The sequence below is a fragment of the Rhodnius prolixus genome, unplaced genomic scaffold (assembly GCF_049639745.1).
Source record: "Rhodnius prolixus isolate KJV_2025 unplaced genomic scaffold, Rpr scaffold_7, whole genome shotgun sequence".
In the NCBI taxonomy this organism is placed as follows: Eukaryota; Metazoa; Arthropoda; class Insecta; order Hemiptera; family Reduviidae; genus Rhodnius; species Rhodnius prolixus.
This window is the reverse complement of record NW_027411582.1, coordinates 9,506,250-9,530,939: the sequence shown is the minus strand read 5'-3', so window position 1 is coordinate 9,530,939 and position 24,690 is coordinate 9,506,250. Positions and strand designations below refer to the sequence as shown.

Here is a 24,690-nt window from a genome sequence, read left to right as displayed (position 1 = left end):
TATGTTGGCGACTCACAGGACTTATATATGACCACTTTACATTCACATTTAACCACGTTGGTGACTCTAGACTTATATAGGACTTCCCCAAACTCACATTTAACTTTTTGGTGATTATCTAGACTTATGTTGGACCATATTACACTAACATTTAAATATGTTTGTGACTCTCTAGACTTATATAAGACCACCTTACACATATAAACCTTGTTAGTGACTCTAAGGTGGTCCTGTATTAGTCTAGAGAGTCACCAACATGGTTAAAAGTGTGTAATGTAGTCCTTTATAAGTCTTTGAGTCACCTATTTAGTAAAAAGTGTGTAATGTAGTCCTTTATAAGTCTTGAGAGTCACCAACCTGGTTAAAAGTGTGAGTAAGGTGGTCCTATATGTCTTGAGAGTCACCAACATGGTTAAAAGTGTATGTAAAGTGGTCCTTTATAAGTCTTGAGAATCACCAACATGGTTAAATGTGAGTTTAAGGAGGTCCTATATATGTCTTGAGAGTCACCAACATGGTTAAATGTGAGTTTAAGGAGGTCCTATATATGTCTTGAGAGTCACCAACATGGTTAATTGTGTGTGTAAGGTGGTCTAGAGAGTCACTAGCATGATTTAATGTGAGGGTAAGGTGGTCCTATATAAGTCTTGTGAGTCGTTAACTAAATATTAGATAAAGGATGTAAAGATTTTATAAAAATTTATTGTAAAAAGTGTATAAATAATTATTATTTAATAAACGAATTAAGTATGACAATATTTTATTTATTTTTCCTTTTAATCTTTAAATTTATATAAAAAAATATAAAAAGAACTTGAAATGGGTGCCAAAGTCATGTGAGTGTGAAAGAAGCATAAAGCAAGGTTACAACAATGGCCGCCGAAGTCTAGAGAGTGTGTAAGAAGATAGCAAGGTTACAAAAATGGCTGCCAACGTCTGGAGAGTGTGTAAGAAGATAGCAAGGTTACAAAAATGGCTGCCAAAGTCTAGAGAGTGTGTAAGAAGATAGCAAGGTTACAACAATGGCCGCCGAAGTCTAGAGAGTGTGTAAGAAGATAGCAAGTTAACACAATGGCTGCCAAAGTCTTGAGAGTGTGCAAGGAAGGCTACGATAGGTAAAACAGACAGCACGAGCGATCTAGTGACAGCTGGTGGAACTAAAAGTAGAGGGGGAGCCCGTTGTCATGGTGATATGACGCCATCTAGAGGGTATATAAGAAAGTTCGCGGCGCGGGCCGGGCCGGGTGGGGCGAATAGTTGCCTTCCGACCGTCGAGGTGAACGCATATCCCTAACCATTACACATGACATATTATCAAGATTGCTTATGTGAAGAGAGTTGTTTTGACTAGAATTAGATATTTTTGGAGCGACGAGCGACATGACCCCCTCCTCACGAGTACGACTCTGCAGTCGTACTGAGGAGACATCTTGTTTGACAGTAGTATATAAACAGTGTTAGTGCTACCTGGTGGCAAACATGTGAACTAAATTTTGTTTACATAGTAAACAAGTCCAGTAGGTGCTGCAACCTGGTGGCAAATATGTGAACTAATTTTCCTTTTTTTGTTTTTTACGTCTCTGACGCAACTTTTTTTACTTTTTCTGCTTTTTAACGCTCTCTGACGCTATTTTTTGGTACTACTATTACTTTAATTTATTTTTTTTGTTTAATGTAAACGGAATTTTCAGTTTTATACGTACCTGTGCATTACTTTATTTGCCTCTTATCATTTTTAGTGTTTATTAACTTTGTTTTTTCACAAATATAATTAAAATAAAGAAGTTTATGGGACCAGAGAAAAGACAATGACGTTTTTGAAAATTTCTAGATAATTCTTTATTTTGCTACCAATTATACATTTTTTTTTTTCTTTTGATTACAAAAACATTTTAAATTCAATAAAACTACAAATAAAACTCAACCTCCTTGGAAATCAATGTTAATTTGTATAGGTTTAAATAAAACTAGATCAATCTTTTAGGAAGAAAACGCAACAAAGTAAAAATTTGTGTTAGTAATTATATGAACTTAATTCATTTTCAAAATGCAGTTTACTGCACTCTTTTAAGTGAAATAAACATTTTATAGATAAACACTCGACATTTTTTTTCTCGTACCTTTCAATTTTCCAATCAAATTAAAATTTTCTTTAACAAAAAGGTTTAATCACATTTAAAAGGTTAAGTTTTAAGAAATAATGGATAAGATTACCTGGAAGACAATACATCAGAGTGGTAGACAGATTTCCTTATTTGGATATTGCAGGAATAGAGATGGATGGGAATCACCTCTTATTTACGGAAGTGCTGCAGCATTAAAAGAAATTCCCTCTAAAGTAATCATTTTAGATTATGTCTGAGCTTTACTGGGCTGCGAATCGGCCAAGGGCTTAAAAACTTAGTAAATGATAGAAATTCATTTGCACTTACGGTAGCATTTTACATACAAAATCTTAGTTTGTCCTAATCTTAATCTTAATCTGTAACAAATCAAACCTTTCTGTAACTAACTCTTAAAAAGGTTTAATTTGAGTTTAAAAAAACCTACACATCTAAACTATTTGTTAAAGAGCTTATCAATTAAAATCATTTTAATTTTGATGAATTAATATGTTTTCATTGGCAATTGGATTAATTACAGATAGTTCTTTAAAACAAGTTTCATTAGTTAAAAAGGTTTAGTTCCGCAGAAAAATAGTTTGATCAAATATGAATGTTTGACGTCTTATTTTTTCAATCTAATTTAAAGCTTCTATTGCACGAAATTACAAATTCTATTCAGATTCAAAGGAAAATATTTAATTTATTGGAATATAGGTTTAATTGGTGTTAAAATGTTTTAGTTGTAATAAACAATGTATACGATTAAATGAAGAACAGCTCCATAAGATAACATGTTAGGTTTGGAGATTTCATCATGGATTCATGTAATGGAATGTAGAAATAGATACGAATTATCTCAACTTATATGCTGGATGTGATGAAAGGCCATCTCTGTAACAAGCAAGTCGACAAAGGACAGTTCTTGGGCGAAGGTTCCAGCTAAAGAACAAAAGAATTTCATTGAAACCTTTTCTAATTCAATTGTAATATCGAAATGATGAATGAAGTTCAGGCTTTGCCACTAAATTAGACCAATAATGTGTATAGCGTACAGTATTTTAATATTACTTCAATTATCAATGAAATATAAACACCATTTCTAAAAAGTTTGTACGTACATTAAAGGAAACAGGTGGGTTCTTTAAGGAAAGTTACGAAATAACGAAACTTCAATGTGAATAAAGGTGTCAGCGTGAAGAAGAAGATACGAAAGTCAACAGCAAACCGTTCATCCTTGATTTTCATAAATCTACATCAGAGATCTCACCTTACAGATAATTACTTATTTATACAAGAAAAATAAAATTAGAAGTCAGAAACAAATAAATAATCTTGAGATGAAAAACCAACAGAAAGAGTAATATCTAACTAAGAAACTAATATCTTAACTGAGAAAGAACATGCTGTAAGCTGAAAACATGTACTTACTGTTGCTGTAGGAGTTAAAATGTGTTACACTGGATAAAATGTCAAGAAAGTCATCATCAACCCAGCCATTTGTCTGAATTGAACTAGTTCAAAATTACCAAGAACGCTGAGAACAAAAAGTAAAAATTATATAAACTCTTATTTATACCATTGTCTTCATTGTAATTTACAAATATTTAGAAAAAAATCAATTTTCAATAAGTTTCATTCAAAATCAAAACTACGGGTGCGAACCTTGCAATATCCAAGGTCCATAATTCTAGGATGTATTAAACTTAACATTATTAATTTAAATTTCATGGAGATTATTCTCCCTTTTAAATGAGGGAAATGTGAATATTTAAGTGGAAGTTCATAATTCCCAAATACATAATCTTAATTAGCTATTTACTTTAACAGTAATAAAATTGTTAACATGTTACGAACTAAATCTACCTACTTATGACCGTTGAAACATTTTTATGAAACAAAATAATGAAGACTAAAATCAACGTTTTTTAAAATTACATGCGTACACTTAAAATGCATCTACTATCGTGTCTTCGAAACATGTCAATTTCATAAATACTCCTAATCAGATCAACTCGTAATTAAAAATAAAAGTATACACAAAAAATGTAGCTTACCTGTAAGAAGTCCGTATCGCAGTAATAATGCAAAAACAAGTTTTTTAATTTCCTAGGAAGTTATCGCTTAATGCAAATAGACAACACAATTTTCTAAGGTATGTAAAGTTCTCACTGACTTAGTTACAGCAGCATCAACTAGAAAACTAATAATCATAAATAAAAAACATCAAATTATGGGGTAAACAGTGAGTTTTAAACATGGAAATTTTTTTACAGGAAAACTTCTTTTTAAAATACTGACGATATAAAATGTTTATCAATGTAGGTGAAGAACATTTAATAAATAAGGCAAATTATTACTGTTGCTACATGATAAATAGAAATTTTGGACACAACCGAATACCGTTTTAACCCCATTGCCTTGCCAGACAGTTTAGTTAGGAGGTTATTTAATGTTTATTTTAATAGAGTCAACGTACATGTTCATGCTACCTAGCGGTGATCACTGGAACTAGTAATTATCTTTCTAGTTCAAGCTATTGCCGCTAGATAGCACTTGCATGACCTTGTCTATTTATTTCAATTCCTAATTTTAAAGTAAGAACAGAATGTATAGAATTTCTAATAAGGTTGCCCAATTTCTTTAATTTACATATAAAGACTTCAATTTCTGATTCTTTATTCTTTGATTTAAATACAGCAAATACCAAAATAATATATTTATAAATTCCACTCTCTTCACAAGCTATGTACAATAAAACCAACCCCTTGCCATGTTTTTTACAGAAAGTTTGCGAATTCTATCTTTTATAGAATAAAAATGGTCAAAGTTGGGTATTTTTAATTAAACTTTACGCTTTTTCGTGCACTTTCTGGCGATCAATCCTTATACAATTTTCTTACCAAAGATTTAATATAACTCAAATCAACCCGGAATAAAGTAATAAATGTACTTACTTTAATTCCTATAAAACAGTTCATTCAATTGTTCAGAATGAATTAAATATTTTTCTTCTAATCTAAACGAAAAAATAAATACAATAGGAAATTAATTTTTAAGTGTATGTTAAGCAATTTACCAAATATGCCACTCACTCCTACGTGGGATATTGTAAAAATTGACCAATTCCTCAATTCAATCACCCAAGATACCCAACATAAAATTAGTTACAAAAATCCCTTACAAAATAAATAAACCTAATCTAATAAAATAAATAAAACTTACTATACTGAGTGGATTTTGTTTTTTGATATTTTTGCGAGAATGGCTCTAATGATCCTCTTTAAGCGTCCTATACTTATTGCACTCATATCATTTTAGATTCGACTTACGATTATAAAACTATTGCTGACTGTGATGACATTCTAAGCAAATGGGCTAATCACTTAGAAAGTAAAGACATTGAAAGGATCCTTAATTCAAGATATAAGAACAGTTATAGATTGATGGCTTCTTCTATTGGTGGCGAACAATACCTTAAATACAATTGTAATCTCAAATATACTAGAAATGTCGCCCAATTAAGATTGTCAAATAAAACCCTTGTAAGATTGTTTATTGATGGGAAGTCTCACATAATTAATGCGGAGGAAACATGTGAAATGTGCAATTGTAATGAATATGAGTCCCTTTCACATGTACTTTTTAGAGGCCCGTATTATAAATTATCTAGTGACCAATTCCTACAAAGATACATTGATAAAAATATCAGCGAGGAAGAAAATTCAATCAATTTGTTAATGGTTAATGATTTGAATAAACTAAAATCTATGGCGTTCTGTATTCTGGCTGTTATTAAAAGAAGAGATTTTGCGTTAAATTTATTTTATTTTACTTTATTTATGTTTCCTTAAAATGTGTACTTTAATTTATATGGAGCTATTTATTTATTTACTCACTTATCTTTAATTAATTTGTTTTCAAAAGGAGTTTATTATTAATTTATTTATTTATGTAATTACTCTCATTTTCATTTTATTTGAAATGGTGTACGAAGCTAACTCCCTGTAATATGTAAAATTGCATAAATACAGTATTATTATAATTATTACTTATTGCACTCATATACATCTTATACTTTTAAATCAAAATTCAAAAAACGCTACTTTTTTTTTTAGGAGAGCAAGATTTCGGTGAAAACTGAAATCGAAAATCTGGCCGATTGCACGAATTCCTTTTACTCGGAGTAAGAAAAAGTAAACATTTGCATTTTTTTTTTTTTTTTTTAAATTTCAGTAAGGTTGGAAAACTTGGTTCGGTCATGAATTTTTGAAACGTTTTAATTTGTAACCAAGATAACTTTTTTCCGAATTTTAACAGTGCTCTGCAGCGTTTAAGATCTATTGTGCTCCTTACTGGTGCGAGGCGTGCACGTACATCACCCTCTATAATCCCAGTTATCACCAGGAATTTCCATAATCTATGAGAGTTTCAGGAAGGTTATATATACTATATATATCAGCTTGCGTTATTATCTCGTCTATAATTGACACTACAAATGAAGCAAATTATTAGGCTGCATCGAACTAACTGTGGCTAGATATTCACTTTCACATGAGGTAGTTCTATCATTACCTACGCACACCAGAGAGAATAAACATTTTTTTCTGTAAATGACCTTCCGGGAGACAGAATATGATAGATCTCCATCACCACCGTTAGCACCAAAACGGGAGAAAATAATAAGACTTTTTTTATGCTAAATTTAATAAATATTAAAGATGTATGTGATTGTACTTTAAAAGTATTTTGGTTTGGGTGCGCTACCACCACTGATGACTGTTGTTAAACATTTTTAAAAATCTTAAGAAAGAAGGGAACAGAAATGGAAAGTATGTAGCAAGAAGTGTAGAAAGTGAGGTGTGACCTCTAGGCGGTTGACAAGGTTATGATTATGGTGAAGTCGATACATCTTGTGAAGCATCAGTACAGGATGTGGAAGAGTAGAGGAACATGTGTAGAAAGGGAGTTTCACTCCTCTAGGCGGTGAATGAGACTATGATTAAATGTCTATGGAGCGTTAGTAAAGGATAAGATAGAAGAAAGTGAGTCTCTCACTTCTACGCGGTAGACGACGTTATGAATATGATTACATATCTTAAGAGCGTTAGTACAGGAAAATATGTAAAAATGGAGTCACCTCTAAGCGGTAGACGAGGTCATGATATGATCAAATATCTTAAAACAAATTTTTATAAGCTAGGGACTTTATTAATTCATATATGTAGATTGAATTGTACTTAGGAGATCTCGAAATGTAATTCGCGTAAAAATACAATTTCGAGTATCTGACACAAAGACAAAAATTTATTACGATCTTGAGAGAAAGCAAAAATAAATAAGCTAAATAACAAAATAAGTGCAATGAAGAAAATTTGCCCTTGATGTCAAATTTAAAATAAATCCTTATTTACCTCAAGGTAAATAAAAAAATTAGAGATGACATACTTTTCATTATAAACAAATTACCAGAAAATTAGTCTTTAATGCAAAAAAAAAACTCGAATTGTTTGGTTCATTAATTACAAACATTGTAGGTCAAAATCAGTCATTGCAAAATTTTCCAGGCTAAATGGTTATTCCAAACTAAAACAATTGTTCTGTGATATTCTTAATATATACATATGTTATATATTGAGTACTTACAAGATACAGAAGTTTAAAAGGTCCGTGAGTTAGAAAAAGAGAACAGACGTGTGAAAAAATAGCTTAAAACTCCAAATTTATTTAGTAAAAAGATACTTATACTAAACAGAATTTGGAACTTAACAAATTTAGGTCTAATTAACAATTAGAAGCCGGGCATTAAACTCGAACGACAATTTAAGGAGAAACTCAACAAAACTTTTCACAAAGATCAGACTTGAAAAGAATTTTCCTGTATAAAGATTGCAAATACACACAACCACTGCTATATTTATCTAAATGTCTGGGTACTTACATTTTTCGAAAACATGTCTATTCATATATATATAAATATATATTACTGGCAAAGATGTAATAATAGGTTTTTTAAAAATTATATTCCCTTAAATTATTTATTGGGCTCCTTGCTTGGTCTACCTGTTGGATATTGTTTTCCGCTTGAGAGTCTGGTCTCTTTTTTTGTTTAAGCAATCTTGCACTACTGAAACAATGTTTTAGAAAGGAAGTTACCTGTATTCCTTACAAGTGCCCGAAAATTAATTATCCTGAGGAAATTCCAAAATAAAAGTTAGATAACTCAGCGTAGGCAGGGTTTAGAGAACGAAGACGTTTTTGACAAAGAGCAACAACTGGGTCTGATTTTTAACTCTTCTCATTTCATTCAACGTTCAAAATTATGATTAATAATTCATTTTAATACAATTATTGTAACTACATTAAAAAATATGTTCCATAGCCCTGAATATGAACTAGGGACTAGTTCGAAAACTCTGCTAAATAAAAAAAAGTAATGGCTGAAATTGACTTTTTTTTTTATCCTATTTAAGATTATACTTCTTTTTTCAACTAACATCTTTTTCGAACTTATCTAAATTATATATTTCTGGTGTAAACACGTGAAAAGAGCGGAAAATAATAATTATTTATCGTAAAGGATGTTGACCTCGGTGGTTTTACAATTCCTACCTTCACTTATGAAAATCCTCACTTTCAAGGCATTATCAAGAACATTACTATATAACAAAGAATCCATCCCCTCTTTAATCTAAGGTTAACTCATTTTTTTTCGATATGGTGGGAGAACTTTCTTGCAATAAATAAAAATGTCCTCCAGACCAAAATTATTCATTAAAGATAACTTACTTTTAGCACTTAATTATTTAAAAACATGAATAGAATATCACTCTTATATTACTTTACTATTTGCCTGCAACAATGGTAATTTAATATTCATTGATTATTCTTAATATACTATTAACATATTTTAAATTTAATCTCTCAGTTATAGTGTCTGTGAAACTAAAACCAAGATGCATTCAGTGCAAGCAGTAACTGCACCTGTTGCACATGCTGAAGGTCCTCACTGGGTAGCCAGCGAACATGCACTTTACTATGTTGATATATATGGTCATGGAGTACACAGATATGACATAAAAGCAAACAAACATACAACAATAAAATTGGGTGACTTCATCGTACTTTAAAACACAGAAAAATTGATAAAAATAAGTAGAAATAAACATTCAAATTATACAACTTTTATTTACAGACGATACAGTTGGTTTTATAATCCCAATCAATAATACCGTTGGTAAATTTGTACTTGGTCTTGGAAAAACTGTAACTATCTTGGACTGGGATGGTATTTCAAACAATTATAAACTTCATACTAAATATCAAGTAGAACAAGACAAACCTGGTAATCGTTTTAACGATGCAAAGGCTGATATTAATGGAACGCTTTGGCTAGGTAAGTCCAGACTAATTATTCAACTTTTACTCCTTCCAAAAGGATCTGACCATACTTTCATATTTCCAGGTTGTATATCTTCTTGTCTGATATTTTTTCTAGTTATTGCTTGAATTTTTTTATATTCTTCTGTGTGTAGCATTGGTCTAATTATAATTGGGTAGGTTGCAGCTCCTATTGATCCGACGATTCCTGACACAAATAGAAAATATTTCCAACCTTTTAATCTGCTTGAGGCCATTTGTAAAACTGTAATTATGTTTTAGTTAAAACTGCGCACATTAATTTTGCTAGAACCTAATTCCTATACGGTTCTGTTACTGTTGCACTTTAAGTACTTACTTCCCTAGTGTTACATGCACGTAAGGTTATATTCACGATCAGATTTTTATTACCTTGAAATGTGATTCAATGAAATGCGTGTTTTGGCCATGTACCTGGTTAATAAAAACAAAAACAAAATCCAGTATCTGGGATGCACTTTAATATAGATATTATAAATATATATGTTTATATAAATATTATATATCTTAATATATATAAATCTCGTGTCACAATGTTTGTCCTCAATGGACTCCTAAACCACTTAACCGATTATAATAAAATTCGCACACCATGTGCAGTTCGATCCAACTTGAGAGATAGGATAGTTTAAATAATCCAAATCAAGTTGAGTTTGATAATCAGTGGGTGGTACCATACTCACCACTACTTTCAAAAACTTACAAAGCTCATATCAATGTTGAGCTTTGCAGTTCTGTTAAATCAATTAAGTATATTTGTAAATATGTAAACAAAGGCAGTGATTTGGCCATATTTGAAGTACAAAACATAAATAAAAATGACGAAATAGCACGATACCAAATGGGCAGATACATTAGCAGCAATGAAGCTATTTGGCATATTCTCAGCTTTCCCATCCACGAAAGAGATCCTGCTGTCCAACATCTGGCAATACATCTTGAAAACGGTCAACGTGTATACTTCACTGAAGAAAATGTTCTCCAAAGAGCGTTCGAAGCTCCGAAAACGACTCTAACTGAATTTTTTACATTGTGTCAAAAACCTGATGTTTTTGGCCAATTCGCGAAGACATTGATGTTTGGTGATGTTCCACGTTATTTCACATGGAACAAATCCAGTAAAAAATGGAAGCCACGGAAACAAGGAAAACCACATCCTTCCATTACAGGCATATTCAAAGCTAAGACATTGGGGAGACTTTACACGGTACATCCAAAGCAACGTGAGTGCTTCTATTTACGTTTGTTATTGGTGAATGTTCCCGGACCAACGTCTTTTGAATTTTTACGAACAGTTAATGGTCGAGTATTCAATACATACCAGGATGCATGTCGTGAACTGCAATTGCTAGAAGACGATAACCATTGGGACTTAACGCTTGCTGATGCTGCGTTGACATCAACACCGAATAACATTCGTCAGTTGTTTGCAATTATTTTGACGACATGTTATCCCTCGCAAGCACAAACTTTGTGGGAAAAATATAAAAATTATATGACAGAAGACATCTTGCACCGAATTAGACAAACAAATCAATGCCAAAACATAGATTATACACCAGAGATGTACAATGAAGCATTGGTCTTGATCGAGGATTTATGTGTTCTTATTTCAAATTTACCACTTAATCATTATGGTATGCCATCACCTAATCGTCCAGCCACCGACTTAGTCAATACCGATTTACAACGAGAAAACCAATATGACCATGCAAGTTTAGGAACAATTATCATGAACAGTGAACCATTACTGACAGCAGAACAAAAAATTATTTATGATCGGATTATGCTGGCTGTTGCTGCTGAACAAGGCGGTTTTTTTTTCTTGGATGCACCCGGTGGAACCGGTAAGACATTTTTAATATCGTTGATTCTTGCCAAAATACGGTCGCAACAAAAAATCGCATTAGCAGTAGCATCGTCAGGCATTGCGGCTACTTTACTGGATGGTGGGCGAACAGCACATTCAACATTCAAACTGCCATTGGACGTTCATAATAAACCAGATGCAATGTGTAACATCAAAAAGAATAGTGGAATAGCTGCAGTGTTGCGGAAGAGTTCTACAATAATTTGGGATGAGTGCACAATGGCACACAAATATTCACTTGAAGCATTAAACAGAACTATGCAAGATTTAAACAGCAATAATAAACTTTTCGGTGGTGCTATCTTACTTTTGTCTGGTGACTTCCGGCAGACCTTACCGGTTATACCTCGCTCTACTTTCGCGGATGAGATTAATGCATGTTTGAAACAATCATTCTTATGGCGAAGTGTTGAAACACTTCGATTGACCATAAATATGCGAGTACAATTGCAAAATGATCCATCAGCACAAATATTTTCCGAACAACTACTAGATATTGGGAACGGTAAAATAGAACTGCAACCAAATACGCAATGCATTAAACTACCAGACAATTTTTGCACTGTTGTTCAAGATAAAAATGAATTGATTCAGAGTATTTTCCCGGATATACAGAATAATTATTTGAATCATGAATGGCTTAGTCAACGGGCGATTTTGGCAGCCAAAAACGTTGATGTTGACGAAATTAACTTCCAGATACAACAGTTGTTACCAGGCGATCTGATGTCTTTTAAATCAATCGATACTGTTGTTGATGAAAATGAAAGTGTAAATTTTCCGATTGAATTTTTAAATTCATTAGATATCCCTGGAATGCCACCACATAATCTTCGATTAAAGATTGGTTCCCCTATTATTCTCCTCCGTAATTTGAATCTACCTCAATTATGTAACGGTACGCGTTTGGTCATCAAAAAGATCACCGGAAACATTCTTGAAGCAACCATTTTGGCTGGGAAGTTTAAAGGAAAAGTGGTCCTGCTGCCACGTATTCCGATGATACCATCAGATTCTACCATACCCTTCAAAAGGCTACAGTTTCCAATTCGTTTAGCTTTCGCCATGTCTATAAATAAATCTCAAGGTCAAACAATGTCCATTTGTGGTTTAGATTTGGAAAATCCATGTTTTTCTCATGGGCAACTATATGTTGCGTGTTCACGTGTTGGGAAACCGTCGAATCTATTTGTGTTAGCTAAAGACAGGTTAACCAAAAACATTGTGCACCGATTGGTGTTAAATTAAATTGAAATTGAAAGTATTTATAATTCAAAAAAATAGATATTAATGTTTAAAAGTTTAAGACTGTCTGCCTTGCCTACCCCATTCATGAGTTTAAGCGTCACATGTTATTTACTGTATTATACTGTAATATACTTATATTTGTTATAAAATTAAATGGAAATAATAAATCTGATAAATTTTTATTTTGTACCTATTGATTTCTGCTTAATATCAAGTGCAAGAACATTTTAATTAATTGTGTTCAACGTACTTCCCCTTCAAATCTCAATCCAGTGAATTTGTATACCAACATCAACATTTTCGTCTTTGTTCGTAAATAATTTCATTGTACTAAAGGGTTATAGTAGTAGAAAGTCAAATAAGGAGATCACCATATTTTTTTACAAATACCATCTGTGTGAAAAAGCATAGTGGACTCCGTGACTGATGTTCTCTTATTGTTCCTCCTAGATTGTTTACTATAATGTAATATAACAAAAACTTTAGCCACAGCAACGCGTGGCCGGGTCAGCTAGTTTATATATAATAAACTAGCTTTCCTTGGCACAACTTCAACGGCAGTAACGTAATAAACTTATTTAAATTTTATCAGCGTTTAATTTTTATTTCTCTCATTGAAACTAACTCGAGAATTTTTATATATTTCTAAAATCTTCCCGACCTATCTTTGCTGTACAAACTTTTGCTATTGATCAGAATTCAGACTTGAATTTCTGAAAATCTGGTTAGGTCCGCAGTGCTGGATATATTGAATCTTATTTTTCCTGAATTCTGGAAGAGGTAATTCTCGTCCGTTGCTTATTTCTTCGATTAACAGCCTCTTGTTAAACTCACAGAATGTTGATTGTTCATCCTGACAAAACCACTAAATTCTTCTTCAAATCATATAAGCTTCATCTTATAGCCTTCACTTCTGCTGATCATAATGATTGAAAATTTCGTGACTGAAACAAGATCTAAGCCTAGACAGTTATCTATGCCTCTTAATCTTCGTGGTCGGATCCTCTCATTTCGACTCTCAAATGAATCTCAGTCCCGTGTTACATAAAATAGCAGCTTAAGTACTGCCTGTAGGACTCTCCTGTAATCCATTCAAGAAGACAATCCAATAAATCCATTTACTATTTACAATTCCTCAAAAAATATGTCAATACACAACTTCTTGACAAAATATTTTTTCGATTATCACCCTGTACTAACACTTTTTTTTTATTAATTAAATCTTTAGGAACAATGGGACGAGAAGAGCCATTAGGTGTAGTGGAAAATAATCTAGGAACTTTGTACAGATTGCTAACAACTGACTGCAAGCTGGATACAGTTTTGACTCCTGTTAGCATATCAAATGGCATCACATGGAATGCAGAAAATACCATTATGTACTACATCGACTCGGTGACTAGAAGGATTGATGCATTTGATTTTGATCTTAGAACAGCAACGATTGGTCAGTTTTAAAGTATTTGTATGAATAAATTATCTTTGCATTGAAAAGAAACTAAAAAATGAATGGTGACAATCATATCTAAACAGCAAATAAAAGAAAGTTCTTTGACTTCGAACAAAATAACTTACTTGGGTTACCTGATGGAATGACTAGTGATACTGAAGATAATCTTTGGATAGCTTGTTGGGGAGGATACAAGGTTAATTGATAACTCTTACAACAGGGATGTTAACACTTACTCTTTGCTGATAATCCTGTTTATTTCTTAGGTAATCCAAGTCTCAAAAGAAGGGAAATTATTGCGCAGCATTACATTACCTGTTGCTAGAGTAACTTCTGTCACATGGGGTGGCTCTGATCTTAACATCCTTTACGTTACCACAATGAGGGTGGGTCTTTCAGTTGAAGAACTTAAAACTCAACCAGATGCAGGAGCTGTATTTGCTATAACTGGTTTAGGAGTTAAAGGGCGACAAGGAAATGCAGTCTCAAGTTGCCTTTTGGATTAAAGTGTTAATATTGATAATTAAGTACCATATGTTAAATAAACAATTAAAAACAATAACCACTGAAAAATGCTTTTGGTGTTTTTTCAACTTTCTTAATCCCACAGTTCCTTTGCGAGTAGATTCCGCTAATAAAATCAATATCCCAATTTTTAAAGTATAATCTACAACTATTTTAACGATTATATTTTAATTTTTTATAGCTAAATCGTAAATAAAACGGCTCGAGACTAGTTTTGATTGAGTTTTGTTCTTTTGGTTATTAGTTAAACCTTTGATGGTAATAGTTTGTTTTCCTCAGTAAAGTTGATTTCTACCGTAGCTATTACAATGTTTAATTTATTTTATATTCACTGATGGTCTCCAGATAGTATTCTCGTCACAGTCAACGCTGTACATCACTGGTGGGTGGGTAGAATGAAGCTCCTAGGAGAGAAAAACTAAGGGCTTGCAGCTGGATTCGAACCCAGGATCTCAGCGTGAAAACCCACTGAGCTAATTTTGTTCCATAATTGCAATTATTTACGTAAAAATTTAAACAGAAAATGCCTAATGACTTTCTTAACAATATCTTTTTGTAGTTATTTTAACAGTAAATATTAAGTTAAAATATACTACGAGTAGTTAAATTCTACTTTGAAGTATATAATAATACTTTTCATTGTTCTGATTCCTATTGTCAGTTTGAAGTAAAATAAAAAATTGAAGTAAGTTTCAGGTATTTTTTCGTACATCGCACACATGGTTTTCTTATTTATGAGTTATATTCAGAGATTGTCAGTTTGGTCTAAATATTTGAATCTCTGTCACATACTACATTATTACATATAGTGTGTAAGTATATCTAGTTTTTCACTAGAGACCCCAGGTTCGAGTCCTTGGCTTGCTCTTAGATTTATTCTCCTACGAGCTTCCTACACCTCATTATCCACTGGCATATTCTATAATGAGAGAACACAATCTGAAACCGTTAGTGAAAGAGTGAGAGAGACGTCAGATTTTGATGCGTCCTAAAAAATAAAAAATTTCCCATTTTTTTCTAGGAGAATAATTTTAGTGGGCTTTTAGCGAAGCTTGAAATTTTGCTTCCTTTAATAGAATTATTTTACTATAAAAACTTATAATATTGGAACCAACAATCTTGTTATTACAAATTTTAACTTCCAAGAAACTTTAATCAAATACCTGCGATAAAACAAAGTTGTGTCTGAGAGACACCAGATTTTATATTTGAAGACGTAATTGAGTTAACACTAAATTTGTAATTATGTAAATTATGAATGATATTCATAAAATTAAATCAAATAATCAAAGTTAAAATAAATAACTCTCGGACTCAACCACATTATAATTACGTTCAAAATAAACTAAGCAAACCGTTTAAGTAAGTAAAAAATACTGCAGTATAAATAAGCAGTACTTAAGAGAAACTTGTCTCTTTTTCGCACTCAATGAATGAAGCAATGATGAGTACATATGTATGTAATGAAGCAGTGACAGAAATAGAGATGAATTAAGACAGAAATAATAAATAATAAGATGAGGTGGCAATTTTGTAATGATAAACAAAAAATTATAATATTTTGATGGAAAGAATCATGAATGTCAAGCAACGAAATCAAAGCAAAGGTAAAAACAGATGATAGTAGTAATAAATAAGAGATGAAGTGTCATTATAAAGGCAAAATATTAAATTTTAACTTATTTATTTTATACTTGGAATTATTAAACTCAGCGTAAAATGATCGCGTTACCTTAAAAACATGACTTTAATTCACCGTCCTGCAAATATGGAACTGGCATATATATATATATATATTTCTTGGGCTACTTGAAATCAGTAATTGAACTGATTTTTCTGGATGCCACTCTTATTACCTTCTAGGAGGCCACAGTTCCTCGTTAAGAACTGCGAAAGTGTGAAGCTTAACGTCAAAACCAGAAAAAGTTTCAAATTCAAGTCATATACAGATGAATTAGTATACGAAATTTTAAAAAATCATTTTTTAGAAATTGGAGATGGGACTGAAAAGTCACAATTCTGCTTATCTTATTTCGACCGAACCGTAGTTTCGGAAAATAACAGTAATTAAAAAAAAAATTGAGTATGAACTTTTTGTGATGTTTAATATTTGTGTCATTACCGTGCTGATAACATTTCGTATTCTAAGCACCTCAATAAAAAACAAGTTCGAGAACGTATGTAATTCGTTTATATTACTTTCACTTGCTATGATTAAGAGAAAGTAAATTTGATCAACATTAAAAATTACTGTCTAAATAAGGAGAAAAGACTATAAAAAAAATGCAATTATTTCAGGTTTTCCTCTCAAGTAGTTTTTAAATAATTAATAGAATAGATATTTTACTTTTTACATTTATAGATAATAGTTAATGTAAAACTTCATTTTAAGGTTTTATTAATTGTTTTTAAAATGTCATTAATGAATTACTGATTAGTCAGCTGTTGAAAGTGGCGTTTTGAAGTTTAATTTCTTACGACTGAATATTAGAAGCTATCGAGATATTGCTATCTACCTAGACAAGCATTAGTCACAAATAATGTATTCATTCATCCCCTCTAAAACTTTTTTATCTGGTAGGAGAACTCTTGTATTCTACACTACAAGTGTCCTTCATACAAGTGGTAATTTATTGATACACCATTTATTGTAAGAAATTAATTCTTCATATGATTATTTTTCATACCCAGTTTTATTATTATTAACTACATCTACGGTATCTCTATCAACTTTATTTACGAAAGTATAGAAACCAATTTTAAATTCATTGTTTTAGTTACAGGGACAATAACAAAGATGCACACACTGCAAGCAGTAACTAAACCCGTCCAAACTGGTGAAGGTCCTCACTGGGTAGCCAAAGAGAAAGCACTTTACTTTATAGATATAAATGGATTTGGAGTTCACAGATATGATACAAAAGAAAACAAACATACTTCAGTTAAATTAGGTAAATTCAACTTTCAACTTCAAATTGGGTCAAAAGCAAAATAACAATTCTTCAAATACTTTTTTTTTTTTTTTTTTTTTTTTTTTTTTTTTTTTTTTTTTTACAGACGATACTGTGGGTTTTGTAATTCCAATCAAAAACAAGACTGGCAAATTTGTTATCGGTTATGGAACTAACATAACTATATTAGAATGGGATGGTATTTCAAGCAATTATAACCTTCAACACAAGTATCAAGTAGAGCAGGATAAACCTAAAAATCGTTTTAACGATGCAAAAGCTGATGTTAACGGAAACCTTTGGTTGGGTAAGCCTGGATATTTATTCAATATTTGCACATCGTGAATGTAAATTTGATTCAAATTTGTCACTGGATAGAACAATGTACAAGGGTGCCACTTTTCCTAGGTACTCTGCTTAGATTATAAGAGAATAATATCAAGACTAAAGATATTCCGGCTGCTCTACTACGAAGTTAATTCAAGGCAGAAAGAGATTTCTTGGACATTCTGATATGTAATTGGGTACATATTGGGAGCCCAGAACAAAGTTGTAATGAGAAGACAGCATACCTTGACTTGAAAACTTGAAACTGTACTTACTCTAAAACGGTACATTAGAGTTAAGCTTAACTATAAACAAGTTTATAATTTTTAATAAATTATCTGACCAAACAAACAGAAAGATAACAGAACCTCAAGGACTGAAGTTAGAGAAATCGTCTAAGAATTTACCCAATTTTCTTTTTCGTTTTAATCTTTTAAAAACGTTATAAATATGGTATTTGTGAGCCATCTTTGCGAAAATATCAGTATGAAAAACTAAAAACAATTCGTGTAAATAGAAGAACTTTCTTTGGCTTTGAAGAAAATAATCTATCAGGATTTCCAGACGGCATGACAAGTGATTCTGAGGATAACCTTTGAGTAGTCTGCTTTAACGGAAGCAAGGTAACATTTATTGCCACCTGTCTTGTTACCTCTATCAGAAAATTTGGATTTACTAACAAGACATACATTTCCTCAACTTCAAAACCATTTCTTTTTGTAAAAATGTGATTGAGAACACACTGCTGGATAATTTTTGTCCATCCATAGCACTTTGAATAACTGATCACTTTCGAACTTGCGTCTATCAACAGAGAATGAATTCATCTTCAAAGTAATATGAACTACCGTTAAAACTGACATACTAAGCCTACTGAGTGGAAGCAAAACTCCTCTACATCTGTCCATAAATGAACATATGTCCAAAACAAGTAAGAACTAAGGAAAAGTTGTTTGCAATATACAAAAATAACGGCATACCAAGAACACTTGGTTGTTTGAATAATTCAATTTAATGGGTTGCCATCCTGAATGAGAATTTCTTAAATGTAAATTTTAGGGACAATGGAACGGGACGAGCCCTTAGGTAATTTCACGAAGTATGTAGGAAGCTTATATCGAGTACTATCCACCAACTGTAAACTGGATACTGAGCTGAGCTCTGTTAGCATATCTAATGGTATCACATGGAATGCTGAAAATACCATAATGTACTACATAGACTCATTGACTAGAAAGATTGATGTATTTGATTATGATCTGAGAACAGCAACAATTGGTCAGTTTTAATGAATTATGCAAATGGATTATTTTTTTAATTAGAAACAATAATAATGGTAATTATTCCAAACAGCAAATAGAAGAACTTTCTTTGACTTTGAAGAAAATAATCTATCAGGATTTCCTGACGGGATGACAAGTGATTCTGAGGATAACCTTTGGATAGCCTGCTTTAACGGAAGCAAGGTAACATTTATTACCGCCTCTCTTGTTCCCTATATATCTAACGCCAAGAATTCACTTAATGCAATTGGGTGTAATTTTTTATTCACTGAGTCGCAACTACTTGCCTTGATTTGACTCGATTGTCACTTCGTTGCATAAGAAAGTATATTCGATGTGGATCATCGGTTAAATTTCTTAAACTATCAACGAACCTAACATATGTTTTTTATTGCCTGTTACTTTATTTTGTACGGATCGAAACTACACTAGCGGAATTCACTAGTGATACAGAATAGGGATACACATGGCTCAAGATTTATACTTTACTATTAGTTTTTGAATTTTGCTTAGGTTATTCAAGTGTCACAGCAAGGGAAATTATTACGCAGCATCGCAATCCCAGCAGCCAAAGTAACATCTGTAACATGGGGTGGTACTGATCTTGACGTTCTGTATGTTACTACGTTTAGAGCAGGTTTCTCAGATGAAGAACTTAAAGCTCAACCAGATGCAGGAGCTGTGTTTGCTGTAACTGGTTTAGGAGTTAAAGGACGTCAAGAGAATACGGCCTCAAGTTGCCTATTAGATTAAATTATTCTAATTAATACTATTTATTTAATATTTTGAGATAAATGTTAATTGAAAATAAAAAGCAAACAATAAACATACTATTTTTTGCCTCCGTAATTACGTTAGCCTGTTGGACATTCATTCGTAAGAGACTAAGATGTCCAAATACATAATCTGGACTCAAATTTTTAACTTATTGCTCTTTTTTTCTTCAGCAAAATCTAATTAACGGTTCTCATACAATTTCATACAATTTTTGTTCTTATATTGATTAAAGTAGAATTAAAAATGCAATTACACATTTTGAATAACACACACCATGTTAACTCCCATGTATTGCGAGATGGTAATGTAACTGAGGACAAAACAGTACCAAACTAATCAATCTACCTCTGATCATGAATGAAATTCCGAAAGCGGTCTGGTATACAATAAACATGCGTGCTACGAAGAGTAAAATCGAAGACAAAAACAGGTATGTAAAGATGAATAATATCCAGAAGCATTATCAGCGTGTGGAATCTCCTTTGAAAATCTCTAGCACGGAACACTCACACGATTTGCTCTTTCTTCAATTCTTAAAGTTCTAATGTATACATTTTCTGCAAACACTGAATTTTTAAATATGAAACTATGAAATTATCTTAATCTTAAAAGAAAACCCTTCCCAACCGCTGAACGTTGGACTTCTTTACACTGGACTATCTCTTAAGATTTTAGCTTGTGCCAAAAACCTGGTAGTCGAGCCTACCAGGGAGATCAATTACACCTCCTCCTAAACCCTGAAGCTATTTGGCTTAACTGCAAGGCCCTTGTCTTACTGATACTTACTGAATTATTAGAATAAGATGAGAACTTTTATAGCATATGTACAGGTTCCATCGTGTTAGCCAAACTTATAAAGGTTTTCCGACCTTGGGCGGTCCCAAAATATGCATTTCCTGATCGAAACTGTATTCAGAAACTTTTGCATGATCGGAAAATGTACTACCTCTTACTGGTTGTAAGAGAAAAACAGTAAAATTGATACCAACAATTTTAAGCACATGTAATAACTGTGTTTAAATGTCATATTTAACACACCCAATTTTTTTGTTTTAATAAAATATCTATTCTTTAAAAATAAAAAAAATAAATTAAATAAGGCTATAAAATTTTGAATTATTAATACCTATTTATTGCAAAGTGATTGTTGGCAAAAGGGATTGGTGTTATTAGATTCTCATATTCCCAAAATGAAGCTACAACTTAATGTGGGAAATAGTAAGATTATAAACGAATTTTTTTTTTTGTTTGCAATTATTATTTCATATATTTATCTTTATGTTGTGATAGGATTTTACTGGAGGCTTTTGCATCAAGAAATAATGTACTAACTTCAATAACATCTTCTTTTGCAATAGTAGTCCGACCATTCACTTTCGCTGTTAAATTTGCTGGCGTTAATAATTGTACAGCATATCTGTAGGAAATAAGATGAAAATATAATAAGACTTTTGTTTCTTTAAAAATAAAGGCAATATTATTCAAAAAGCACAAAATATGCCTACCTTAAAGTTGAATTAGCTCCAATATGACTCAATTGTACAAGAGCATCATTATCAATACTAAGTCCTTCGGTTTGAGCTCGTAATTTTAAAATTTGACTCATTTCATTTTTATCATATGGAAGTGTTCTTATGATTAAAAGTCTGTCCAGTAAGTCTAAAGGCATTCCATGAGGTGAGATTATATCTTCTGCTCCTCTGAAATTTCAGGTAACATTTACCCTAATATATACATGAAATAAGAATTTTATTTTTGCTTAAAAAGTACGTGAGTCCGGAAATTCACTATATCAAAAATATACAGATATATATGTATACGTAAAACATAAATTTATTAATTTAAAATCCAAAATCCCAAAACCTGAGAAAAAATCCAAACCTAGTAGAATTACAATAGCGATTAATCTCCACAAGACAGTTCGACTGATGACAAAGAGAGCAAAAAGATAAATGCAGCAGAAAATGTGGTGTACCAGAATCTTTTAAAACTACTACCTTTAAGGTATGCAGATAGATTTTCTCCGTAAGTTCGAGTATCATAACAAATATTTGATTTTGTTCACTTTGACTTCTATTCTTTTTTATAAAAATACTTGAATCAAACACTAAAGATGTACAAAAAAAAATTTGTTTGAAAAGAGAGAGTTGATTAATACATTCTTTCAGACCTTTTATTTAGAGATCATCAGTTTACAGTTAGGCAGAATGGTGAATGTAACTTCAGGTAAAAGTACAATTAATCGTTATACCTGCAATAGTGAATTTTATTTTTATAAACTTCATTTGAAATTCCTGAAGAAAGATACCAAATGTGTCCAAAACGTTGAACTAATAGAATTTTATACTTAAGGGAAATTATTTCTTAGCCCTAGTCAACCATCACAACGAAAACTACATTTTACTTAACCTACTTGAGTTCAGCAGTTTTAATTAATATCTCAATATAGAAAAATAAATTAAAAGCTGATAAAGTTTTATAATATCACAATTTATAAAGTACTTTGTGAGTAGACCATCAAAAAACTATATTTCGATGATCCCTTAATGAAGAAACATAGTGAAATTTTTGTCTAACTCTTTTAAGCCCTAATAGAGGTTCACTTCATTTTGTTTATATGAAACTATTATTTCCTAATAAGTAAAAAATATAACTGGGACTTACCGAACTTCACAACGTCCTCTGTTAGTAGCGAATATTACAATAGGAGCAATTGAACTTTCCAATGCTTGATGTAAATATGTAAAAGTCTCTATATCCAGCATGTGTACTTCATCAATAAAAAGCACCCCAGGTACAAGTTCTGCCGTACCTTGATCTATATATCTGAAAAAAAGAAAAATATGTCTCTAAATTTAAACTATATTAAAATAATAAAACTTTAGACTCCGCCATACTCGCTTGAGCCATGTATTTAAAGACTATATTCAAATAATTTGAAACAAAGGTCTTAACTTGGGGTCCGTAAACCTATTTTGACGGGTACGTGATGATATATTCTAAAAAGATAGGAGGTTCACACATATAGTCTTTAGTGCAGATTAACAACGGTAAAAATAATTCATAAAATTTTGTATATTAAGATTTCGTATGCAAAGAGTGAACAAATTTATGTTAAAGCTTCATAATTACTTATTTAATACTTAAGTAACCAACAATTATAAATAAAAATGTATGGCACTAGAGAGTACCAGCGCATCAGGATTTATAAACTGCAACGTAACTCTAAATTACTTACAGAAAGTTCCATTAGGTAAAAATGGAACACCCACCTTATTGTTTCAAAAAATAAGACGACTACAAGAAAAATTGGTATTACAAAACTTACTTATTCACGACTTTGTTAATTTCCATTCGCAATTTATCGGTGATTTCTGTTTTCTTAGATTTCACTAGCTGTCCCATCATTGATAAAATATCCTGGCCACCTTGTGGCCTAGCATTTGCTGCGTCCAAATCATGCAACGTTACATCCTGTATAACTTCCTTTTTCTTGTGGACATCACCTTTTGGTAACGGAACATACTCTTCGGCCTAGGTGTTAAAAGTAGTAACAATCAAGTGTTAATACTTAATATTATAACATAGAAAAAGGGTGAGCGTAAACAAAAAATCTAACCTCAAGATCATATTCTGTGGCATAAGTGTCACTTCTTCCTTGCCTCTTCACAGCTCCACTGTTAGCTTCAATGTAGATTACATCTCCAACTTCAACCTTCTCTTTAGTCAAAGATTCATGAATACTTGGATCTAATTTAAGTTGTTTTGTTCCCTTTGCGGTTTTTAAGCCAATAATAACGTGTGAGACAGTTTTTCCGTATCCTTTTCCAAGAAAAATTGTTACTATTTTAAAATTTCACTCAAATAATTTTGGAATCCTAAAAAATGAATTACAAACCTCCCATTGGATTTTCGGTTTCTACTGGCGTTAATTCTGTAACTTCACCTTCGTAAACTTCTTTGGTTTCTTTAACTCTTAGACCTATAGCTCTTCTAAAATTCTCCATTAAAACTTCAGTTTTCTTAATCTCTGAACTAAAAACCTCAGAACCAACCATGGGGCAGAAAGGTACCTATATTTTTTAAGAACAAACTTTAAAATATAAAAATAAGTTTTCTAATTAATAAAAATACTAATTTTCTATCATTAAACTTACTTTGCTTCCTAATTCTTGGGCCATGGCCAAAGCGATAGCAGTTTTCCCAGTACCAGGAGGTCCGGCCATAAGAACTGCTCTGCCAGCCATTCGTTTTGACTTTATCATTTCTACTACAATTCCTGCAGCCTAAAAACAATCAATAAGAAAAACAAACTGTAAAATTAATTACAAAATAAAACTGTAAAAACCAAATCCTGGGGTATAGAAATCCTACTTCTCTAGCTTCTTCTTGACCGACAAGTCCGGCAGCAACTGGAATCGGCACACCATTTTCATCTAAACCTAATCCTTTGATGTGGCTGTGACTAGAAATTCTTTGTGTTTTCACAGTACTTTTCACTTCTTCTATCTTCATGTTGGTATTTCAATATTATTAAACCAATAACTGTAACATGCACCGGTTAACAGACCTGTTTTGTGGTTACTAAGTGTGTTTGCTATGGTTGCCAACAACAAGAGAAAAAATACAAAATTAACTTTTTTGTAAAAAAAAAAAATACAATACAGAAAAAATAAGTACCTAAATATTTATTTTTTTTATTTCAGATTTGTTAAAATTTTATTCATATTATTAGCCA

The 24,690-nt window shown here is 31.8% G+C and overlaps 4 protein-coding genes across 5 annotated transcripts; 2 read left to right on the top strand and 2 right to left on the bottom strand.

Moving 5' to 3' along the window:
- Window positions 1–8,846: 8,846 nt before the first annotated feature.
- Window positions 8,847–20,024, top strand: LOC141446901 (regucalcin-like). The gene is made up of 9 exons (XM_074113859.1): window positions 8,847–8,966; window positions 9,031–9,212; window positions 9,298–9,498; window positions 13,868–14,086; window positions 17,392–17,565; window positions 17,672–17,872; window positions 18,952–19,170; window positions 19,246–19,358; window positions 19,689–20,024. Exons 1-9 carry the CDS (start codon window positions 8,917–8,919, stop codon window positions 19,926–19,928), a joined length of 1,599 nt encoding a protein of 532 aa, XP_073969960.1. The 5' UTR covers window positions 8,847–8,916; the 3' UTR covers window positions 19,929–20,024.
- On the bottom strand, window positions 9,271–9,739 carry LOC141446916 (small integral membrane protein 20). The gene has a single exon (XM_074113886.1). The coding sequence runs from the start codon at window positions 9,737–9,739 to the stop codon at window positions 9,518–9,520; it is 222 nt and encodes a 73-aa protein (XP_073969987.1). The 3' UTR covers window positions 9,271–9,517.
- On the bottom strand, window positions 9,648–24,549 carry pont (RuvB-like helicase pontin). 2 transcript variants are annotated; one of them, XM_074113863.1, is made up of 9 exons: window positions 24,327–24,549; window positions 24,110–24,238; window positions 23,851–24,025; window positions 23,572–23,774; window positions 23,281–23,486; window positions 22,617–22,778; window positions 21,458–21,652; window positions 21,285–21,369; window positions 9,648–9,935 (listed from the first exon to the last, which is right to left on the bottom strand). In XM_074113863.1, the coding sequence occupies exons 1-9, from the start codon at window positions 24,465–24,467 to the stop codon at window positions 9,879–9,881; spliced, it is 1,353 nt and encodes a 450-aa protein (XP_073969964.1). In that variant the 5' UTR covers window positions 24,468–24,549; the 3' UTR covers window positions 9,648–9,878. The 2 variants fall into 2 exon arrangements, with proteins under 2 accessions (XP_073969964.1, XP_073969963.1); XM_074113862.1 differs by lacking the exon at window positions 9,648–9,935 and having other exon boundaries at window positions 17,392–21,369.
- On the top strand, window positions 9,942–13,149 carry LOC141446899 (ATP-dependent DNA helicase PIF1-like). The gene has a single exon (XM_074113848.1). It carries the CDS (start codon window positions 10,363–10,365, stop codon window positions 12,637–12,639), a length of 2,277 nt encoding a protein of 758 aa, XP_073969949.1. The 5' UTR covers window positions 9,942–10,362; the 3' UTR covers window positions 12,640–13,149.
- Window positions 24,550–24,690: the final 141 nt, after the last annotated feature.

Coding starts and splice junctions, on each gene's coding strand:
- LOC141446916 (XM_074113886.1), bottom strand. CDS start 9,739: ATGGCCTCAAGCAGATTAAAAGGTTGGAAATATTTTCTATTTGTGTCA.
- LOC141446901 (XM_074113859.1), top strand. CDS start 8,917: ATGAATAGAATATCACTCTTATATTACTTTACTATTTGCCTGCAACAA. Junction 14,087..17,391: donor TCTTAGAACAGCAACGATTG/GTCAGTTTTAAA, acceptor TCATTGTTTTAG/TTACAGGGACAATAACAAAG. Junction 17,566..17,671: donor ACATACTTCAGTTAAATTAG/GTAAATTCAACT, acceptor TTTTTTTTACAG/ACGATACTGTGGGTTTTGTA.
- LOC141446899 (XM_074113848.1), top strand. CDS start 10,363: ATGGGCAGATACATTAGCAGCAATGAAGCTATTTGGCATATTCTCAGC.
- pont (XM_074113862.1), bottom strand. CDS start 24,467: ATGAAGATAGAAGAAGTGAAAAGTACTGTGAAAACACAAAGAATTTCT. Junction 22,779..23,280: donor ATTAACAAAGTCGTGAATAA/GTAAGTTTTGTA, acceptor TCTTTTTTTCAG/ATATATAGATCAAGGTACGG. Junction 21,653..22,616: donor AGAGGACGTTGTGAAGTTCG/GTAAGTCCCAGT, acceptor CTGAAATTTCAG/AGGAGCAGAAGATATAATCT.